The sequence below is a fragment of the Lissotriton vulgaris genome, chromosome 5 (genome assembly GCF_964263255.1).
Source record: "Lissotriton vulgaris chromosome 5, aLisVul1.2, whole genome shotgun sequence".
Lineage (NCBI taxonomy): Eukaryota > Metazoa > Chordata > Amphibia > Caudata > Salamandridae > Lissotriton > Lissotriton vulgaris.
The window spans coordinates 1,322,486,795-1,322,510,054 of NC_141693.1; the positions used below are offsets into that span (position 1 = coordinate 1,322,486,795).

Genomic DNA, 23,260 nt, shown 5'->3' on the forward strand with positions numbered 1-23,260 from the left:
ATTATTGAGCGTAGAAACATGTTGGAGAATTCAGGGATGGACTAGAGTCATTATACTCTACAGACTCCATCCCTTGATCTGTTTTTAGTGTACCTAGGGTCCTCACTAATAAAGGTGATAACCAAGGAACCTGGAGGTATTTTAAAATCTAACTGGATCCCGACTTTGTCCTGTAAGTTTTATGTAAGAACTCCCTCCTACCGTCAAGTCTTCGCAGAGGTTGAGTCTGCCCTGGTTGTACCATCTTACCAGGGTGGGGAGAGGATGCCGATGATGAAGCATGACACTATAATGTGTGTGAGTCATCTTCTTCCCGTTAGGATGGCCTCCCTGGTAGGGTCTTACGTGACCTGTAGTAGGTAGCATCCGAACCCAATCCTGGGTTCACACACTGTTTTCTTCGTGCTAGGAATATGTTGTATTTGCACTGGGTGGGTGTAGTAGAAAGTCCCAGTTCTATGGAATGTAGATATTTAATGCCCTTTCCCCAGGTCTGGGTCCTTCTAAGTATGTGTGCCATGCCTGCCCTTCTTGGTGTGCTTGGTGTCTTGCTTCTGTATGTATGTATGTACTGACAGCCTCGGGACTTCATGGTACTGCTCTCTTTCTTCTTTCCCTTGCTTACTCTATGCTCCGCCTGCTTTGTGCACTATGTTGTTCACACTAGCTCGTGGCTTGCTGTGGTCCACCTCCTGTCGCCTTCATATGACTTAAAACATATCCTGTCTTTCTATGAACTATCGAAAATTCGTTCACTCGTCTGGTGGTCGCTGGTTGTCCTGACACCCCCTGACCCGTGGGGGGTCCGGGTGTCAGAACTGGCGGGCCCAGCTCCTCGCCAGCGGGCAGCTCGCCGCGCCCCATGCGTCACCCCCTGCGGACGCAGGGCTTTACAGGGATTCCGCTGTCAGCTCCTGCAGAGGTTGTGTACATTAGCGTGAAGAAAGCCAGGAGGTGGGAACTCTTCGAGGCATAAACAGATGCAGAGCATCGACTGGTGGGAGCGAGGCAGCTGCCTCGGGCAGCACTCCGACACACACGCACGGCCCAAGGCTGCAAGACTCCACCAATCGTCTCTGCGCTTCCAACTTCAGAGCAGAAGACGTGTGTCTGTCGCCGAGTTGTTCCTGACATCTGTCTTACAGATTGATGCACTTCAAGTCTGTGCGGCTACATTTAAGGTAAGATGTGGCAAGGAGTCTTCAAGCACAAACACACAGGCTCAGCGAGAGTGAGGAAAGCAACACACACTCAGAGGACATGTGACCTTCTTTAACGGGAAGCTTCATTCTCTCCATTTTTGTACACCGCAATATCTCTTGTTGTTATGCAGTCAATAAATCCGCAGCCTGTACATCCTATAGTGCTATCGTTCATTGGCAAGGCGGTTAATCCCAATTTTCCAAATCTCATTAATATATTTGTATTGACATATTTACATAGATAAAATTACACAATTTAACTTATGAATACTGATTACAAAAACTTAAAACCGAAACCAACAAAAACGAAGTTTAGAGGAGTAACTAAAGCAACGTGACTAAGAGTTTGTGGAGATACTCTCAGGTGGATTACAAAGAATTGATTATTTTACTACCGCACCAGAAAATGTAACCAAATGTATAACGAATATCATAGCATTGATAACTAAACCAACTATAAACAATACATTAAGGCAAGGAAGGAGAGGAGGGATAAATAAAGGGGACCACAAATTATCTCCAGTGCCAACAATATATTTTCATTCGGGGACTTGAAAGCTTCTTAGTTTTCAAGAGTGCATGATATTCAATTGATGGCCAGAGGTTCTTGTTCTTTGTTCACTTGCTTGAGGTTCTTGCTTTTCCCGTCTACTAGTACGAGACTCTTGCTTCGCTGGTCATTTGATGGTATGAGGTACTTGCTTTGTTGGTCGTCTACTCTGAGGCTCTTGTTTCTCTTGTCCTTTGCTTTGAAGTTCTTGCTTTTTCAGTCGCCTGGTATGAGGACCTTGCTGCCCTAGCAACCTGACATGAAGTTCTCTCAGTGACAGTTACACCTCCTTGTTATGTTATGTTTATGTTATGTTACATGTATTTGTAGAGTGTACTGTCACCTGCTAGGGTCTCCTGGAGCTGAGCAGGTGTGGGTGTCTAGTCTTGTATATGGAAGGGGTGAATCGAAACGCCAGGTTTTCAGTTTCTTGCAGAGCTCTGGAAGAAAGGAGAAGGAATGATGTGTAATGAAAAGATGTTCCATGTTGTAGGAGCAATGTACAAGAAGACCTTGCTTCAGATCTGTTTCTCTGTATTTGTGGGATATATGCAGGCAGGAGTCTGGCAGAGCGGAGGTGTCTGGGGAGTTGGTGGAAGGAGTTTCAATTGTTCAGGTAGGCGGGGCCTGTGTTGTTTAGGACCTTGAATGTGTGAGTGAGGCGTTTGAACTGTGCATGTTTGTGTATCTGAAGCCAGAGAAGTTTCCTGCAGTATGATGCGTATTCTGCGTGGGCGATTCAGGATGAGTCTGGCTGCTGCGTTCTGGATGGTTTGAAGTCTTTTAGTAAGTTGCTTAGTGAAGCTGGAGTAGAAGGTGTTCCCCGAGTATATGTTGCTGGTGGCAGTGTGACAGTTCTTCTGGTTTTGCTTGGAGCCAAATTAAGACTTTCTTCAGCATTATCAGGGGGTGAAAGCAGGTTGTGGTGATGGAGTTGACCTGGGCAATCATGTCCAGTGTTTTGTCATTGATGATCCTGAGATTCCTGGTGTGGGTGCTGAGTGTGGGCTGGGGTCAAACATTGGCTGGCCACCAGGTGGAGTCCTAGGAGTTGTTGCAGAAAATCACTATTTATGTCTTGTCGCTGTTGACCTTGAGACAGTTGCACTTAATCTTGTTAGCAACTTCAGTAATGCAGGCAGTGAACCTGGTTCTTGTGTTGGGGGTCTTGTCTGAAAGAGAGAGAGAGTACGAGTTTCATGTAATTGGTGTAGGAGAAAATGTTAATATCGTGAATGTGTATGACACTGGCCAGAGGGATCATGTATGTGTTGAAGATGTTAGGGATGAGAGATGAACCTTGAGGCAATGCCCTTCTGAGGAGTCTGTGCCGGGCTGATAGATTGAGTTCTATCAGCCAAGAAGGAACAGACCCAGCAGAGAGTGGGCCCTTGGATGCAGAGGTGTCCTTGTCCACAATGTATTGGCTTATTCTCCACTTGCGCTCCAGTTACTTGCATTGACCCTGTGTCAGCCTGAGTTCCTCTGTGTACCAGTTGGCTTGTGGTCCGGCTTTTGCTGTTTTGTTGCACTTAAGGGAGCCAGGATGTCAGTTGTGGTGATCTAGCTATTGAAGTTCTTAATGGCTTTTAATAGGCTGCTGGCATATACAGCCTTGTGTCCAGAGAATACTGTAGTCCAATCTTTCTGTGTGATGTTGTTCCAGCTAAGGTGGGCAGGTCTGTGGGGGGTGTGGGACAGGAGTGCGGAAACTTATGTGGGCGGGGTCTTTCAAGGTGATTGGTGATGGCTTGTTGACTGTGATGTTGGTGCAGGAGGTGAAAATCGGCTCCAGATGGTGTCCGGCAGTGTGGGTGGGTCCATTAATATACTGGGTGAGGCCAAAGTTTTGCAGGAGGAAATCCGGTTCAGGTGGGTCGATCTTACAGGTGAAAATTTAGGCTTCTGAGCAGGATGAAGGTGTTGGAGAGGAGGATGAGGGGTGCAATGAAGTCCGTGATGTTGTTGGCAAAGTTGGTACGCAGTCCTGGAGGTCTGTATACGAGGGTTCCAAAGAGGATGAAGTTTGCTATGATTTGTAATTTGAACATGAGGTGTCCAAGTAGCTTGTCGGTGTGTCCGTGGAGGAGGTGCAGTTGATGGTGTCCTTGAATATGATAGTCACTTTGCCTTTGGGCTTGTGCTGACGGTCCTGCTTAGCTATCTTGTAGCTGGTGAGCATGGCAGTAGCTATGTCTGGCTCTTAAGTTAGGCTTAGCCATGTATCTGTGACGAAGAGCATATCTGGGCCATAGTCGTGTACCAGGCCCCAGATTTCTATGGCATGTATGGTAAGTGAGTGGGTGTGGAAGATCATTCAAGAGAGAGCAAATAGCTATTTGAGTGGTGGTTGATCTGGATGAATCTGAGGGTGGATGATGGGTAATGTAAGACCAAGAATCTGGAGTGGATTGTGTAGAAGAGTGCAAGTGAATACTCTCTCAGTGATGTCAAGTGTACCAATAGTGTGGCCAGCAGCAGCCAGGGCTGATAGTGAGGAGGGTCATGGCGGTGGGAGTTGGCCTAAGGTTCCTGGTGCTGTGCATGGTCCAGGTTGCGAATGGGTGAAGACCAGCTTGCCTTGGTGTGCCCGTTCTGCGACTACCATTAAGTAGGTCCGACTGGGAGAGGACTGCAGGGGCAGTGGGTGAAGCCTACGGGGCGCAGGAAGAGAGAGCGTGGTAAGAAGTGGAGGAGTGCTGAGGAGGAAAAGTGTGGGATAGTGACGGCACAGAGTCACAGACAAAAGGGGAATAGAAGCACAAAAAGAAAGCAAAGACATACAAACAAGGGAAAAACTGCACAAATTAAGCACAAAACAGGGGTATAAGAGCAGAAAATAGTCACAAAGCAAGGATTAAAAGTGGGCAGAAAAGTGGCACATTCAAAAGTGAAACAGAACAAAAACGGAGCAAAAGAGGCAAAATCCATTTCAAGGAATGGGCAAAGAGGCACTAAAAAGGTGAAACAGCAGAAAATGGAGCGGAAGAGGGACAATACAGAGTAAAAACGGACAAGAAAAAGAAGCAAATGAAACTTAAAACCGGTTAAAGCAGAGCTGAAAATGGAGCACACAGAACAAAAGAGTAGAGAGAAAGACAGCGATTGAGAAAGAGAGAGACAACCAGGAGAGGAGCGAGGCAGGAGCCTCAAGGCACAATTGCTGGGTCAGGAAGGGCCTTTCCTGGTAGGAGGTTAAGGCACAGGTAAGGTTAGGGCTATGCACCTGTTTTTCCAATACCAGGCACTGAGTTTGTTGGCATGGGACTCGGTACTCCTTCCCTTGCATAAGACCTGGCAGTGCTGTCTGGAGAAAAAGTCTCTGGCATGGATGATGGAATTGCTCCCCACGCGTACAGCTATAGCTTTTCAAACATGAACTTTTGTAAATAAACCAGCAGGCTAAATCTGCTCCAGAAACACATAGAATACCTGCTTGTATGTAGTAAAGATCCATTCAAGGAGTATTAGACAAATCTGTAGACCTATACAAGTTGTGCAAAAAATGTAGGTTTTATGTGTAGTTCAATCAGAAATACAACAATGTATGAAAAAGGTAACCATTGACCTACTATTTTCCTTAACAACTCTTTAACCCTTACAATAACATCTAATTCTTAACACTTTTTTTTGTTTAAGAAGTTTTTATTGAGTTTTTCAAATACATAAGATAAAAGAGAAAATGGAAACAATAAAATGTATTAAGAGGGAGAAGCAATACTAAAACATACACAGCATAGTTGAAATATATATTTAGGCAAATAACATATGAGTTAATAATAATGTAAACAATTGGAGAGAGAAAGGAAGCAAAAGAGAGAGAGAAGAAAGAAGAAGGGAAAAAGAAAAAGAAGGAGCAGAAAGAACCAAAATTGCATAGGAAAATGGTATAGAGAAAGAAAGAGAAGAACTAGTGTATAGGAGAATGAGTAGAGAGATATGTAGTAAAAGGTAGCCAAAGAAGATCAGATTTACTTTTTTGAGAGAGAGAAATGGAGGAAACAGTAGCAATCCTGTGTTTATCACAAATAAAATTCCACCAAGTTACTAAAGATATTTTAGAATTGTCTTTCAAGGATGATAGAATAACTTTGAAAGCTAATGCAATAAAGAGGTCAAATAACATGGAAACAAAAGATGAGCAGGGATGATCAGATGATAAAGAACCTAGAAAAACATTTTGTAATGATAAAGTAACATCGCATTTAAAAATGGACATGCAGATATTCCAAACAGAATTCCAAAAGGATAGAACATTAGAACATTCATTAAGTTGATGTTTTAACATGCCAGTTTCTTTAGAACAGGACCAACATAATGGATAGGAAGATGGTGAAAATGTAGAAATAGAAATAGGAGTAATAATGGCTCTATGTTAAATAAAATACAAAGATTGGGTTATACGAGCAGCAGCAGAAATTCTGAATAACTTAGACCACAATTTATCCCAGGTTGTAATAGGAAAAGAAACGGACACATCAGTTTCTCTCGCATTTTCAATATGGGATTTTGGTCTTTCAATAACATTTGATAATAATAACTTATACACAAGAGCAGCTTTAGGTCTGTGAGTTGAAAATAAGGGGTATAAAGGAGTAGAAGGGGATAAAGATGGTGTGTGAGTTGGGAGGAGAAAAGTGGCTAGATGAAATTGTACGGCATTACAAATGATGGTATATTCATTGAGACAGGAATCAGGTAAATGATACTTAACTTGTAAACCATGAAAGGGAATAATAGAATTTTGGTGAATAAATTGGTAAACAAAAATAATACCCTGTTCCTTCCAATATTTGTAGTAGAAAGATTTACCTTTATATTTAATAAATTTATTATACCATACAGTGAAGGACAAAAAACATTGAAGCGGGGTAAAATCCTTAGAAAATGTGTTGTATAATAGAGTTTTGGAGTATTTTAAAACTGGGTTAGTAGATATAATGGAGCAGTTCGACATAAAATTACATGCTGAAAAGAAAAGTCTTTTAATGAGGAACGTTAAAAAATGACCCACCTGGGAACAGGAATATCAACAAAATCATAGGTTAAAGCGAAGGATTGCTTAATCAGAAAAGCTGAATGACACACTTTAAAGTTTGGGAAACGCACACCACCCTCCTTCTTGGGACAAATTAGTTTATTTAGAGCAATTCGTGGCTGTTTGTTGTTCCACAAAAATGTTATACAAGCAGAATTAATACGGAAAAATATGCATTGGGAATCCGAATAGGTAGCATAGACAATGTATATAGAACATGAGGTACAATCACCATTTTAATGGTATCCAACCTGCCCCACCAGGAAAGATACAGGGGGGACCAAGTAAGGAGAAGTGTTTAGATTTTATTTAGTAGTGCCTGAAACGTGAATTTAACTGTGGCATTTAGAGATGACGAAAAACAAATGCCAAGGTATTTAATTTTTTAAGGACACCAAGCAAAATTAGTATCATTAAACATAAATTGATAGTATATGGAGTTTAAAGGCAAGACTTCTGTTTTTGAGAGGTTGAGTTTATAACCGGAAATACTGGAGTATAATCGAACTTCATTCATAAAATACGGTAGGGAATCAACAGGGTTAGACATGTAAATCAATATATCATCTGCATAAGCAGATATTTTAGTTTCTGCAGAGTTATGTTTGAAGCCAATGATCTGTGAGTTAACACGAATACGCTCCAGAAATGGTTCAAAGCATAGGATGAATAATAAAGGGGAAAGTGGGCATCCCTGCCTTGTGCCTCTGGACAAAGAAAAAAACTTGGAAAAATGATTATTAACAAAAGGTATACAACCTTTACCACAAAGTTTTTACCACGCGGTACCTTTACCACGCGGCCGTTACAACGCAAGTCGTTACCACAACTTGCGCTGGTGGGCGCTGTGGGATAAGGAATTTTATAAATTTATATTCCAACACCTTCCCTACTGTTACGGGGACTGGTGTTGGAATATAAAATTATAAAAATCCTAAATCCGCGCCCTCCAACGCAAGTCGTGGTAACGACTTGCGTTGTAGCGGCCGCGTGGTAAAGGTATGTGTTGTTACAACCTGCGTTGTAACAGCGTACATCCGTAACAAAAATACTGGCTCGAGGGCAAGAGTACAAAAGTTTAATATAAGAGATAAAAGAAGCCCCAAAACCAAACCATTGGAGAGTTTGAAACATAAATTGCCAATTGATACGGTCAAATGCCTTTTCCGCATCCAGAGACAGGGCAGCAAGGGGAAATTTGTACTTTTTGCCATAAGAAATGATATTTGCAAACATCCAAACATTATCAGATGCTAATATGCCTTTCACAAACCCAACTTGGTCAGTTTTAACCAATAGAGGAATGATAGTTTCAAGTCGGGATGCAAGAATTTTAGCAAAACTTTTGCAATCATAATTTATTAGCGATATAGGACGATAGTTTTTATAAAAAGAATGGTCTTTATCAGGTTTAGGTATTATAATAATTAAGGCATCCTTGAAAGAACCCGATGCTTTGGCGTCTGCAATGAAAGAATTAAAAAGTGCCAAAAGTTTGGGGACAAAAATGGAATTAAAGGTGTTGTAAAATTCTACAGATAGACCATCGGGTCCTGGGGCTTTTGACTTTTTTAAAGATTTAAGAGCATTAGTAACCTCTTGAAGAGTGATGTCTTTCTCTAATGCATGAAATTCATCAGATAGAGACGGTGGGGAGGGAGACCTGAAAAAAAGGTATTTAAATTTTGATTAGTCGGAAATGTGTCATCGGAATAAAGAGATTTATAGTATTCATGGAAGACCTCAGCAATATCCTCATCTGATGAGACTAGTTTAATAGTAGATTCATTAAGGATAGGACCAATATTTTTACGTTCAGATTTAACTTTCAAATAATTAGCTAACATCTTACCCGCTTTATTCTGACCTCCATGATATTTAGATTTAATTTTAGTTTCAAATGTGTTTTATTGATTTTTCCAGTAAAAGTAACAGTAGACATCGTGACATATTGTAGAGGCAATAGGCATATACAGCTGGCGGGACAGACAAGCATGTCTTCCCTGAAATTGAAAGGCGAAGCGAGGTACATATGCCAAGAAGAGAGTACGATATCAAGGAGGAAAATGTTAAGCATTGTAAGAAGGCAGGACAATAAAAACGACAACCAACCCCCACGCCCAACCCCGACCCGACCTCCCCACCCCCAACCCAACCAGTGTGCCATATGTCAGCATAAAATCGACGAGTGGGCCAGTGATGATTGGTGCGAGTAGCCAAAGAGTCACCGAGAGTCATGTATAGTGTCAGTGAGGCGTAGAACCCGGAGATATTTAGGACATGTGACTTCATTGAATTATTTGGACAGGAGGGACAACAATGGAAGCCATGTTTTTCGAAATGTAGTGGTGGAATTTGTAAGTGTAGCCTGTATGCGTTCCATCCCAAGGGTGAACCAGAGCCTGTGTAACCACCCTGTGTGTGTGGGCTTAGTCGTCGAGCCCCACAGTGATAAGATGTGTTGCGTGGATGCCTGCATGGCGATCCCCATTTGACGACCCCAAATTGATTTCAAAGGAAAGGTGAGTGCATTGGGGAGTCCCACTATAGCATAAGCCGGGAATCTTGGGATTTCAGTTGCAAAGGTGGAATCAATATCGTCTAGTACCACTTCCCAATAGTTCCGGATTTCCTGACAATCCCAGAGGAGATGGGTTAAAGTGCCTCGCTCCCCGCAGCCCCTCCAGCAAAACTCGCTGCGTGATGGGTTCCCCTTGTGAAGCCAGACCGGGGTGAGGTGCCAGTACATTGCCAGCTTCACTGCAGTTTCCCTTGCCGCTGTATTGCGTGTGGTGTGTGAAGCCCTATAATACACGTAGCCCCATTCCCTAGATGTAAACGTCCTACCTAGTTCAGCCTCCCAGCGCCTCTGACCTGGTGTTTTATCTGGAGTTTGTGGTGGCGTGAGCATCTTGTAGATATCTGATATGAGGTGTTTGTCTGTGTCTTTGGTTAGTAACCATTTCTCAAAGGTCGTCATTGGTCGACCCACCATGGTGGCTGTGGCCAGGTCAGCAAGCCAATGTCTAAGTTGGAAATATTGGAAAAGGTGAGGATTCTCTATCTCATACCCTTGTTTGATTTCTGAGAGGGGAAGGAAGCCTCGCAGGTCGAAAAGTTCACCGGCAGAGCGTCACGTAGTACCACGCCATTGTGAAAATGCACGTGGGTCATTGCCCGGAGGGAATTCTGGGTTATCCAATATGGGGGTGAATGGGGAGGGGAAGGTTGTCAAACCTCTCTTGAGAGCGACCCTGTCCCAGACCTGCATGGTTGTGCGGGTAATAGGTGATTTTAATAGGTATTGTGGCCGATGTTGCCTGGCGAGGAATGGAATCCTCCGGAGCGGAGTCCGAGCCATGGCCCTATCCTGGAAGAGCCATCTCTTCTCCGACTCCGGCCTATACCACTCCACTAGATAGCGGAGTTGAGAGGCATGGAAGTATTGCAGCAGATTGGGAACGCCAAGGCCTCCTTCGTCCATGCTCTTATACGCCAGTTGTTTATGGATACGCGTGCGTTTCCCCTCCCAGATGAAGCAGTGGAGAGCGGCCTGCCGATCTTTTAAGGTGCCCACTGGGGGCGCGATCGGGAGGGTCTGGAAGAGATAGAGGATCCTAGGTAGAACTGACATTTTCACCACCGCAGCCCTCCCCAATAGAGAGAGTGGCTGCTTTGACCAGCGCGCGAGATTTGTCCGGATCTCGGTAGCGAGGGATTTGTAATTAGTTAGTACCGTCGACTCCGTTGAGGAGGCGAGGGTGATCCCCAGGTATGGGATTTGAGTGGCAAGCTGAAGGCCGCTCCCCTGTCCCATGGCAGAGTCGTTAGACTGCGCATTCCTGCCCAATGGTAATATCAGAGATTTCCCTCTATTAATGTGACGTCATCTGCGTATAGGCTTATCGTGTGGGGTTCGTGTCCAAAAGTGATGCCTCGAATTTCCGGATTGTCCCGGACCTTCTGCGCTAGGGACTCTATATACAGGGCGAATAGAAGGGGGGAGAGAGGACACCCCTGTCTCGTGCCACGCTGGATTTCAAATGGGTCCGAGCGAAAGCCGCCCAGCCGGACCCTAGCCTGGGGGTGATGGTAGCAGCAGGCAATCCAAGAACGAAAGCGATCTCCTAATCCGAAACACCTCAGGACCCATTGTAAATAGGTCCATTCCACGCGGTCGAACGCTTTCTCAGCGTCGATGGCAAGCAGTGCGGAGTCTGAGGCCTGAAAATGGGCTTTGTCAATCAGATGGAGTACTCGTTTAGTGTTGTCACTACATTGTCGGTTGGGCACAAAACCTGATTGGTCTGGTTCCAAAATCCCGGGGAGGCAGGGGCCAAGACGTGTGGCAAGAATGCCAGTAAAGAGTTTTAGGTCGAAGTTCAGTAGTGAAATAGGGCGGAAAGCAGAGCAGTGCGTAGGTTTTTTACCCGGTTTTGGCAATACCACCACTTCGGCAGCCAGCATATCTGGGGGGATGGCACCAGGGCCCTCAAAAGAATTGAAGAGTCGGGTAAGCACTGGAGCTATCAGCTGGCTGAAGGTCTTGTAGAATCCCGCTGAGAATCCGTCTGGCCCCGGGGACTTAAGTGGGCGTAAACGGGATATGGCTGCCAGTACCTCGTCCTGGCGGATGGGGGCATCCAAGGCATCTGCGTTTGCCTTGGAGAATTTGGTGACAGCCGTTGTATTCAAGTACGCATCTATCTCCTCAGGAGGTGTCTCCTCTGCCCCGTACAACATAGTAAGATCGGAACGTTCGGCAACCTGAGTGTCTTCCGTGAGAACTACTCCGGTGTCATCTGTGAGACCGGTAATCTTGGAGCGTTGGGTCTTAGCCTTCAGGGCACTGGCTAGTAAACGGCCAGTTCTGTTACCCCCGACATAATAGGTATGTCGAAGGCGGAGTGCTGCGAATTCCGCCCTGTCAGTATCCAGGCTGGCTAGTTGGGCCCTAGCCGCTTTTAGTTGCCTCCAAACACGTGGAGCGAAGGTGCGACTGTGGACCCTCTCTAATTCTGCGACACGTGCTGCGAGGTCATCTCGTTTAGCTTTGCGGTCTTTGGCCTCAGCGGCTGCTATGGCAATTAGTTCACCGCGGGTGCCGATTTCGGAGCCCCCCAGAGAGCCGTCATGGATATCCCCGGCGTGTCGTTAGTGGCTAGGTAGTCAGTAATGCAGTCGTTGATTTTTTTAGTAACCTCTGGTCGCTGCAACAGGGTTTCGCGCAGGCGCCACGAGCCCCGGGGGCGAGGAGACGTGTGGAGTTTGAGCGATAGTTCTACTGCGTCGTGATCGGAAATGGCCGCAGGTATTATGCTAACCAACCTCAAGGGTTGTGAGCAGCTCCGAGGAGCCTAAGAAATGGTCGAGCCTAGCGTACGTGCGGTGCACGTGTGAGTAAAAGGTGAACTGTGACACAGTCGGGTGTTTAGCCCTCCAGAGGTCCACCAAACCCCTCTCCTTTAGCCACTCGAGTCCGGTCGCCGAGACCGCACCTGTCTCTCCATATCGGTGCCCTGACCTATCGGCATGCGTGTCCATAACTATGTTGAAATTCCCACCCAAAACTAAAGGTGAGTTAGAGGATTGAAACGCCTCTGAAATAGCGCCTTTCAGGAAAGCCTCCTGTCCCGTATTCGGGGGATAGAGAGAACCAACTGTGAGATGTGTGTCTCCTAGCTGAAATGTGTACGCTAACAAGCGGCCCTTAATCTCCCCTACCTTGTTCCCCACCCATCCCCGAAAGTGTTTGGATATTAGAATTGCCACTCCAGCATTCTTCGTGGGGAGGGAGGAAAAGAATTGTTGTGGGAAGGCGTGGGAGGGCATTCTATGCCAGTCCTTTGGCAAGAGATGGGTCTCCTGCAATAAACAAATATCGGCCCCAGAATTTTCCAGGTAGGAGATGATCGCTCTTCTCATAATGGGGTTGTTCAACCCTTTCACATTGAGGGTCAGTACTTTTAATGTGGTGTTATTCATGGCAAGGTGAACATGTGGTATAGCTTAGAATCAGAGTCATGTGCATGGGTGCATCAGAACGCAAACAGCAACCCCCCCTGTGACATCGCAGACCGCTCACGTCTGTCCCGTGGGCTGTATTCGACATGGATCGTGACTGGCAAATGAAAGACATGTCCAATCTGTCGTCGACAGAACCCTTTTGGCACACTGGTTCCCGCCCTTGACCCCTCCCGTGATCCCAAACCCCCCTCCCAAACAATCCAACTGTCAAACTCTATGCTCAAGTTGAGAGTCCATTGTACGTATGCCAGCGCCATGAAGCCGCATGGCATACGTGCGCTTTATAAATTCTTTTAAATTAAATTGTTCCAGATCTGAATAACTCCCCCCCTCCCATCTTCTCCCCCCCAACTCAAGAAAAAGCATAGTCCCAGTCCTGTTAGTCCGCACAGGGCTGTGGTAGTGTTTCCTTTACGGGTTATTCCCGATGGCGGCCTCTCCGGCCCCCCGCCCGACTTCCTTCCACCGCATGGACAGAGTATGTGCTATAGGTAACCTCCCTGGCAAAAGTACCAATCACTCGGAGGAAGAGGTCTCCTTGGCCACCTCCGCCATTGCTGTTGCACGTTCCTGTGTGATGACAGAGGCGTCTGGTTTCAGGCGGTGCGACGGGGATCGCCTATAACTCACTGGTTGCCATCCCCCCCTGGAGGGCCCTTGCGATTCTCTCGTTATAGGCTCATCATCTTCCTGGTCGAGTCCCAGGAGGGTGCAAGTGTCCTTAAGCGACCGCAGTTGATGTAACCGTCCGTTCCATTTGAATATTAGTCGAACGGGTGGCCCCATGAGTAGTGAACCTCGTGTTGTCGCAGGAAGTCCGTTGCTCTCTTGAATTCTTTTCGTTTTTGCAGAGTGATGGTTGAGAGATCTTGATATAGGGCTATGGGGTGACCCTGAAACTGAAGGGGCTGGATTCGCCGGGCCTCTCGGAGAATCCGCTCTTTTAACGGAAAATCAGGGAGGAAGGCCAGAATCTCTGGTGGCGAGGCCGAGGCTCGTCGAGGCAGCCCAACTCTGTGCGCCCTGTCGATGCAAATGGCAAAGTCCGCCGGCTCCCCCAAGATGTTCCTGAAGAGGGCTTGCAGGTATTCGGTGACATCAGTCCCCTCTGCCTTCTGAGGGACCCCCCGGACCCGTATGTTGTTTCGACGGGAACGGTTTCCAAGGTCCTCCGCGTGGGCTTGGAGGTCCAACTGCTGGTCTGTGAGTCGCAGGACCTCTTGTTGGAGCTGCACAATTTAATTGCTTCTGGTTTGGTCTGTCTCTTCAATGGCGACCACCCGCTCTCCAAGGCCCTCCACATCACGCCGGCGCTCTCGGACTTCACCTGCCACCTCCTGCTTTAAGGATTTGAAGTCCTCTCTGAGTGAATTAAACAATGTCTCTAGAAAGGATCTGATGATGGGTATCTGGTCATCTGCAGGTGTTGGCAGTGATTTCGCGGTTACCGGGGAGGGTGGGTCTTTGCTGGGTTTGGGCTGGGACTTAGCCAGTAGTTCAGGGAACGTCTGGGGCCCTTTCTTTCCCCTCTGTCCCGCCATGTTGTGGGCAGTCCCGGAGACAAGCAGGCGGTGGATTTCAGGGGCCCGTGGTAGGTGCAGGAGTCCGGCGTTGCAGCTTTTAGGGGCGAGTCGTGTTGTCACAGGTCAGCTCACCCCCCGCGCCACACGGGGTCAAGACAGCAGATGCGGCCAATCGCCCCCCAGCCAGCCAAGAGTGCAGCGAAGTCGACCCCTTTTCAGTTAATCATACACCCCCTAACCGGGTCGCTGTTCAGTACTGTGCAGTAGGGCTTGTGAATTGCGGCCTCCAATGTCCCAATGTTAGTGTGCCCAGTCCGGCCTCTCAGGCCTTAAGTGTGGTGCAGCCCGGGCCCCTCCAGTCAACCCCACCCCGGGGGCTCGATTGTGCCCCCCGAGCCTTCTAAGGTGCCCACCTCCATTCTCCTCACCTTTGTGCTCACTGGTCTGGGAGCGGTCCTCCGTCACAATTCTGGCCTTTCAGCGCCGCTCCGCGCTCCCTCCGAGTGTACCGCGGTTCTGTGGGGCTACAGGGCCACCGCGGCGCTGTCCTTGTTGGCCACGTTGGGGTCACTCTGGTCCACTTGGGGCACTTTCCAAGTCCGATTCACCATGGGGGGGCAGCGTCGCGCAGTCCACCGCTGGCAGGGTCCGCTCCTTTCTCGCTGAGGCGCTCCGGTCAGCCGCGCCAAAGACCGCAAGCCTCCAGGAATGAGGCCCAAAGCCAGGGCCTCGATTTTCCCGACCTCCAGCCGGGTCTCACCTGATCACCGGCCGGGTCACGAGGATGGCGATGCGCTGTGATGTGGGTCCGCAGCTCCGGGGCCAGCAGCGGGGACTCGATCCAACAGGCTCCGCACTCGGCTCGTCCGGCTTGCCAGGCTTGCCCCCAGAGACTTCGGGGCAGCGGGCCTCCGGGCCGGTCAGGTCTCTGGCTCGGCCGCCATTACGGGCCGCGGTTTGGCATCCTCTCGCGTCTGGAGCCCCCCACGAGGCACACAGGTCAGTGGCTCGATTTCAGGGCCGCAGCTGCTGTGCGACACCTCTCCCTGTGCTTTTTCCTGCTTTTTAGGGGAGATTAGGCGATGATTGCGGCGTTTAGGCGGGATCGGCAGGGAGCCTCGGAGACCTGCGTCCGATCACGCCGCCATCTTGGACACGCCCCCTAGATTTAATTTTAAGTAAAATATTACATGCTTCGATTGTTGCAAATTTGTTAAGGTGAGCGTTTGCTGTAATCAAGTCATGAAGGGAAGAAGAAGATCAAGAAGTAAAATACGTGTGTTCTAAACCTTTAAGTTTGTGTAATTGATTCTCATATTTTTTTCTTGTAATTTTCCTTTTTTTTGATAAATAAGAAATAGTGAAGGCATGAAAAGCGGCCTTGAAGGCATTTCAGTTGTTAGGAACAGAAGTGTCTAATGGGTTATTCTTTAATAAAAACAGTGTCTGATAATAAAAAAGTATTACGTTTCCAAAGACTAAAATGAGAAGAGGTAAATGAAAGGTCTAGTACAGCGTCAACAGGGGCATGGTCAGATATAAAAAGGGATCCAATTTCAGAAGTTTGAATAGAAGGAAGCAGGGATTTACTGACCAAAATATAATCAATTCTAGAATGGGTGTGATGCACATTGGAAAAAAAAGTATATTCAAGCACATCAGGATTACAAGTCTTCCAAACATCATACAATGGACGAGAGGCAGTGGCCAATTGAAAAGCTTTATGAGATTTATCAGGATGAAATTTACATTTGGACAATCTATCAGAAAAGGGGTTCAACCATTGGTTAAAATCACTGGCAACAATAATATTAGGACAGTCCACTGAAGAAAGTAGAATGTCATTCCAGAATTTAGGATCTGGTTTAACAGGGCCATAAATATTTAGCAACACTAAGATTTTGTTTTGTACCACAACCTTTGCCATTACCCATCGTCCATCAACATCATTATGTCTAGATATAATTTATACTGACAATGCTTTATGAAACAATATAGCAACGCCCCCCTTTTTGTTGGATGAAGGAGAAAAAACAACTTGACCAATCCATTGCCTTTTTAACTTAAGAAACTCTGCTTCAGTACAATGAGTTTCCTGAAGAAAAGAGATCTGAGAATTGAGTTTGGATAAATGAGACAGTACCTTTTGCCTTTTGACTGGGTTCCCAAGACCACAGACGTTCCACGTGACAAACTTACACATAATGGAGGGATAGGAGGGTATAACACGGGTGAAGATGATACACTGCAAGGGTACAACTACAAGAAAAAACACACCACAGAAGAGGGTTACATATGTAAAATGTTACAAAAATACCCACAAAACCAACATATATTAGCAGTAAAGCAAACACAAATACCAATGTTGAACAAATACAGATAATTCTGAGAAAAAAACATGTAGAAAAGGCTAGGACGAAAGGTGAGATAAAAAGTAAAAAAGAGGAAAAAGAAAGAGAAGGAATGGAAAAAGAGAATAAGAAAAGTAGGAAAGACAGGAAGGGGGAGTAGGACAGGAAGAAAGAAGAAAAAAAAATAAGTAAACAGATCAAGGCGGAAAGTCCAGATCTGAAGAAACTTAAAACACGAGATGAGAGGGGCATGATGACTACAGAAACAAGGACAGCGGCACAAATAAATAAAGAATAATAATATTAGGCCTCAGTATTAAGTCGATGAGTACTAATAAAAGGGGAGAAAACTTGAAAGTGAAATTAAAAATATAAGAGAAAGAAAAGAGTATAAAAGAGAAGCAAATAAAGAGGGTGGGTTAACAACATTCTATAAAACTAGTACAATTAAGAGTAAAATATAACATTAGTTCTTGACAGGAAAATGAGGAAGAGAAATAGTAGGCAAATAAAAGAGAAATTTTAAGAAATAAGATAAAGAAATAGAAAGAATAAAGGATGAGAGAACATTATAAGGGAAAGGGAAACTTGTAGAATAACAAACATTAACCATTCATGAGATAAGAAAGAAGTCAAGAGTGAGAGGGAATGATCAAAAAAGAAAAGCATTTAATAGAGATAACTAAGATATATAGTTATACTATGAAAGAACAAATATCAACCAATTAATCCCCAAAAACATTTTAAGCATTAGTATCCATATTGCGAGAGGAAATGTGGTTTTGGAATAGTCTCACTTTGTCAGGGTCATCGAATGAGCGTGAAGTTCCTTCGTGAGTAATCTGGCAAAACAGGGATGGAGAATGCCATATTGAATATTCAAGTGTCTCATCTGAGGACAGAGAGCTAAAAATTATTTTCGGCTAGCATTAGTTGCATTGGCGACGTCTTGAGATATGTAAATATTGTGGCCTGACCAAATGAGACGATGTTTGAGCTTGACAGCCTTTAAAACCGACATGAGATCAGTAAATTCAAGAAAGAGCATTATTGTACCACGTGGCTTATTTGAATTAGGATGTAGGCGACCCAAACGATGAGCACGTTGTATATTTAGAGGAGGTGAAGATTGCAGATCCAGGAGCTTTGGGAGGAATTTCTTTAAGAAGGAGACCATATCCGAGACTTCAATATTTTCCGGAAGGCCGTGAGGGCGAAGGTCATTTTTTTTATTTCGATTTTCAAGATCCTCGGTGTGTAATTTAAGTTTGTGAATCTCTTGCTCTGGTATAGGAATCTTTGTGGTAATATCTTGAATGTCTCCAACACGTTGTTCGAGCTCCGACACTTTCCCCTCCATGATGATCCAATGGTCCTCTATTTGCTGCAATTTTTCGTTGGTAGCAGACATGAAAGGCTGGATGCCCCGTACCTCGTCTAAGATAGAGTCAAGAACCAGATTTGGTGATGATTGAATAGGAGAAGGTGGGTCATTTTTGTGCCGTTTGGGTTTAGCTCCTGTCAAGGATGGTCTGGAAGAGGTGTGAGTGTCACTAGCCATCGTGGTTTATTGATATATTGGGTGACTGGCAGGTGGTACCGGACAAAACCGTGACTAAACAAAGATAAGGGGCACCCTAGCAGCAAATATTGAGCATCAGCAGGAGCAGAACAGCCAAAGACGTATAATAGTAAGTACAGTTCAGTATATTGTTACAAAAACTCCAAAAATAGAGTTCAGCTATTGAAACCAATGCATTGTAGGTAGAAAGAGCTTGTGCAATATGGTGAAGGAACTCATCTCCACCTGTTGAAAAGCATGCCATTACACAGTAACTATCAACCAACAATAGAATTTCAGGAATGACAGCTCAGTCCATGGCAGCTCTAGGAATGTAGAAAGACTAAACTCTCACAAAAATGATGGTATTACAGCCCTCACATATTAGTAGTGACAAAAATGGAAGCACACTCGTGAGGAGAAAAACGGAACACGAGCGCCATAATCAAAATGGCGGGCGCTCAAGTTTTTGGAGAGGAAAAACACCGCGGTGGCTCCGGGGCAAAAGGAGTAATAACAGCAATGTCCAAAGAGGTTCCCGAACTCACCGCTGCTTGATGGAGCCCGGACCACAGTCGGTGCGGAAAGAAATGCACTTGAAGAGGCAATTTATAACAAGAAAGCCCCGCGTCCGAGCAGAGCTCAATCCGGACCCGTCATCTTGTCTCGGTGTCCAAGCCACACCCCCTAATTCTTAACTCTAACCTTCACCCTTACTCCAAGCCCATCATTTACTCATACCATAATTCTTACAACTTCCATTACTCTAACTCAAACTCTATCCTTAAACCCTATCTAACCCTAATGCTAAACCCCAACCTTGCCCCATCCCTTACCCTAATCTTAACCCTAACCCCAACTGCAATCCTTCGTCCTCACTTTCAAACCCATCCCTTACCATAAGCTAAGTTTCAACCGTAGGATTGTCCCATAGATCATCGTGTGGGCAATACAGGGAGGTTTGAAAGAGGGAATTATTGCAATGAGTGAATAATGAATGGCCTTCATGGCAGGAGTAGGATGGTTTTGGCAACTTATGCTTAGAACGTATCTAGCTATGGCATTCAGGATTTGTCTTCTGATTAGGTGCCTTGGGAACCCAATGTAGAGCCCTTTGGCATAATCAAGACATAATAGCACCAGAGTTCCTGAAGTTTGATCCATGTGTGGGAAACCCAGATGAGGAAAGATAGAACATAGTGTTCTCATTGTGAGGAAAGCATGTTTGGTCCTTTAGTTAACTTGAGTGGTTGGGGGTGAAACAATCTCCTTAGGCCAAACTTTTGTAGAGTCATATTTTTGATATGTGAGAGCGATGACTATATCCCCAGATTCACACATTCATAATACATAGCTGACAAGCTGCACTAGTATCAGGCATCACAGCATATCAACTAGCAGAGCTTCAAGCGCGCTTAGACCATATTAGAAACCGGCATAGAGAAGGAAATTCCACCTTCAGCCCTGTCCTGGCTTCTGATAGGGCAGAAGTTTGTGGACCAGACAGGGAAAAGCAACACGTTTTCACAGCAAGAGCCATGAGTCTTGGCGCCATGTTGCGTGCAACTTGTTTACCTGTTGGGGTATTGTATAGTATTGTATTGCAACATTTATAGAGCTCTTAATAACCCTTTGTTGGGCGCTGAAGCATTTGCCTCCATGGCTAGCACACTACATTGTGGAGGGCTTTTGGTTGAAAGTGTATTGTTTTTGTTTTGATCCTTTGCAGGAAGTTTTTTCATGTTGTGCATGATGACCACCGAGGCACCGCTATTGTGTTATGGGACAGAGAGCTTAGAAGTGTGTTGGATTAAGAAGTATGAGTGAGAGGTACACAGATTATTCATATCAGTAAGCCGGTAGCTTTGAACAGCTTTTCAGATCCCTTTATAGTATCTCTTATGACCATAATTCACTTAGTTTGTTACTGCACTGGAATGTCCATTTTGAGATATTTTGTTGAAAAATTATAGTCCTGAGCAGGCATAGGTTGGAAGAAGAATTGGTGGAGATATCTGCTAAAATGTACATTGGTGATATCATCCCATATCTGATTGTCATTGTGAGAAGTCAAGGAGCGATCATAGTAAATAGCTGGTTGGAGCCTACAGTGGTGGATTAAATTAAAGTTATTTGCTGAGAATTTCAAATGAGTGCTGTATAATGCTTACATGAAGTGGGACATCAGAATTTAGGAGCCAGTCGGAAGTAAAACTAGGTTTTTCCCCATACATATTCCAGAGGGAAATTTTTGAAAGATGTTACAGGTGGTGGCAGATTGCAGCTTGATTTGGGTGTAAGTTCGAGAGATGCTGCGACAGGGTAAAAAATCCACTGAATTTAAACTTGAGCAGGTGCTGGAGGAGTGAAGAAGGGTTCATTGTAGTCAATGCAGTACTGGGTCTGTTATCAGAATGGGCAAAGATATGCAAAGTCAGGAGCCTCAACACTAAACGGGCATGGACTGATATCATCATTATAGTAAGGAATGTGTATTGGGAACTATGTTAAAAATGAATCAATAGACTGAGGAGGTGAATTTAGGCTGGGTTAAGAGTGTGTGTGAAACTGAATACTTTTTCCAAGTGTTGGGCAAGAGTAGGCATTTTGGAGTCCCTGGCGGAAGTAAATCATCAAATAAAACTACCAGGGCAAGCTGATTATCATGATACAAATGGGATAAATACTCCCCTGCCATACTTTATAAGGATATTGCAAGTCACTGAGGAGTTCCATAATCATATAGAGGAATGAGGCCTAAGGCAGAGTTCCTTTATAAGGTTGTGGAACTCCGATGTGACTTACAATAGCCGTATTATTTGTGACAGGGGGTTCTTTATCCTATATAATACATGGTTACACATCACCCTTCCCACCACCCACTTAAAACTTTTCATATGAAAGAGCGAATAAAACCTCTATTGCAAAATTAAACATATCAAAAACCTGTTAGTTATTTGTTGCAAACGGATATTAGGAACAGTATAAAAAAGGCTGTATTAGCTCAGAATGTGTAGAAAGATGCAGAAAGATTCTAGCTGTTCTCTAACGATTGATAAACATGTTCTCTCTGCCGACCATTGTAAGCTAAAGAAAATAGAGCAGAAGGGAAAAATTGACGTCAGACCTTGACTCTAATAACTTATAATAGCCAAGTTCTGGCGTCTTTTCTTTATAATCGGCGACTAGGTGCACCACAAGTCGCTGATTATAATGAAATTAGGCACTGTTTTTTTTTTACAAGGATTACAGAATCCCATGTATTATAATTAGAATCATGATACCAACCTTGGTACTGATTTCTACATCAGTATGATTTTCAGAACCAATCTATACCTAAGTATTTTCAGCAGTAACTTAACAAAAAAACCTTGCAGTCTTTGCAAGCACTGTCCCAGATTTCGATGTCTATGGAAATTAGAACACCTTTGTCTGAGACGTGGTTACTTATCAATCACAACACCATGATTATGCTTCTTAAGGTATCACCGAAGCCCTGGTGAGATCATAAGTTTATTTTTTATAATAGTTTTTTGATAGGACCAACTTTCCTCCCTTCAGATATCCTTACCTGTTGTTGAGACGCACACTGAGCTGCTAATTCCCACACATTCTGGAACTTCCTTTGTTACAAGCAATTCCCAAATTAAAGTACTAGTTTTAACCACTTTCCTACCACAGATGACCACTACATGTATCCCATGTCAAGAAATGCTGCTCATTCCTGCTACTTGTGTGAACCTAAAATCAACCAGTTTTTCAATCTCTCTCTGAACTGTTTAGGGCCCCACTGAATAAAACAAGAAAGCCCCTTGCCGCCCCATGTTGCTGCTCTATAGGGCCGCTGCTGAATTGTGTCCTGCCTGTATTGGCAAATTACACCTGGACAACTTGAGCATATCCCACTGGAGCCAGACGGATCCCCAGTTGGTCCAATAATAGCTGCCAAATCAGGGATCTGGTGGGCTGCCCTTCCTTTCCATCACTGGTGTGTTCCACAAAATGTTTGGGGCCCCACGCGTCATTTAACGCTTGGCCTGGCCAGGCCCAGCTCTGTCAGGTGAATGCGCCAAACAGCCATAAATAACTCATGAGAAAGGCACTTATTCATGCAGCCAGGATCTCAGTTGGACCCTAAACAGGTGAAATATCGACATTGCAGTGAGTACATATACCGTTCTCAATTGATTGACCTGGGTAATTTCCGGAGGCAGGAAGTTTCTTGGCATAGAGGGTTAAATACCGCATCACATACATTTGTTTTTATCTTTTTACCCTGACTTACTGTAGTGTGACTTCAGGTTCCTGTCGCCCAAGCCCTTTCTATGGAGCTACTTTTTGATTCTTCATTGCCTTATTATTTTCTATCAATTTGTGCACTGTGGGGTGTATCACAAAGACTGACTATATTGGTAATTTGTGAGTCACTGTCCTTGTCTTTTGGATGATAGAGATCTCCCATATTATATAAGCTCACTTACGCATTTGTTGCATGCTTGTGTGTTGATTTATTTTTGTAAACAAATGTTATTTATTTATCATAGATACATTGGGATCTACCTGCAGAGGGTACAGTGCACAACAAGTTATATTCTTTAACACCTTGAGCGGATATAATGACACAGTCCGAACTAGTTCTTCCTCATTGATGTCCGTGCCTCTGCTCACATTCCTGTAATTGTCCTTATATTCAGCATTGCTGGAATATTTTTGATCTACACCTCTATCCAGTTTGTCAAAGCCTTACTGCTCCAGCTGCGAGCATCTTCTGGTTCATCCCAACAGTCAATGGGTTAACAAGATAACAACTCCCCCCCTGCCCTCCTCCCTCCACCAGCCCTGCCCAGTGGTTGCTTCTTTAATGAATAGTGTCTCATAATAAAAAATTATTACTTTTCCAACTACTAAAATGGGAAGAGGTAAATGAAAGGTCTAGTATAGCGTGAACAGGGGCATGGTCAGATATAAAAAGGGATCTAATTTCAGAAGTTTGAATAGAAGGAAGCAG

At 44.8% G+C, this 23,260-nt stretch overlaps 1 protein-coding gene across 3 annotated transcripts in view; it reads left to right on the forward strand.

Annotated features, from left to right (window-relative positions):
• The first annotated feature begins 969 nt into the window (after positions 1–969).
• LOC147712541 (inositol 1,4,5-triphosphate receptor associated 2-like) overlaps positions 970–23,260 on the forward strand; it is a 420,289-nt gene continuing 397,998 nt past the window's right edge. The window contains exon 1 of one of the 3 annotated variants that reach the window (XM_086923244.1): positions 970–1,181. Coding sequence is in view for 1 of the 3 variants with exons in the window: in XM_086923245.1 (XP_086779371.1) it covers position 2,538 (1 nt within the window). In the remaining 2 variants the exon portion in view is untranslated. Of the gene's footprint in view, positions 1,182–2,416; positions 2,539–23,260 lie in introns of those variants that run through there. The other 2 variants (XM_086923246.1, XM_086923245.1) reach the window with 2 other exon arrangements.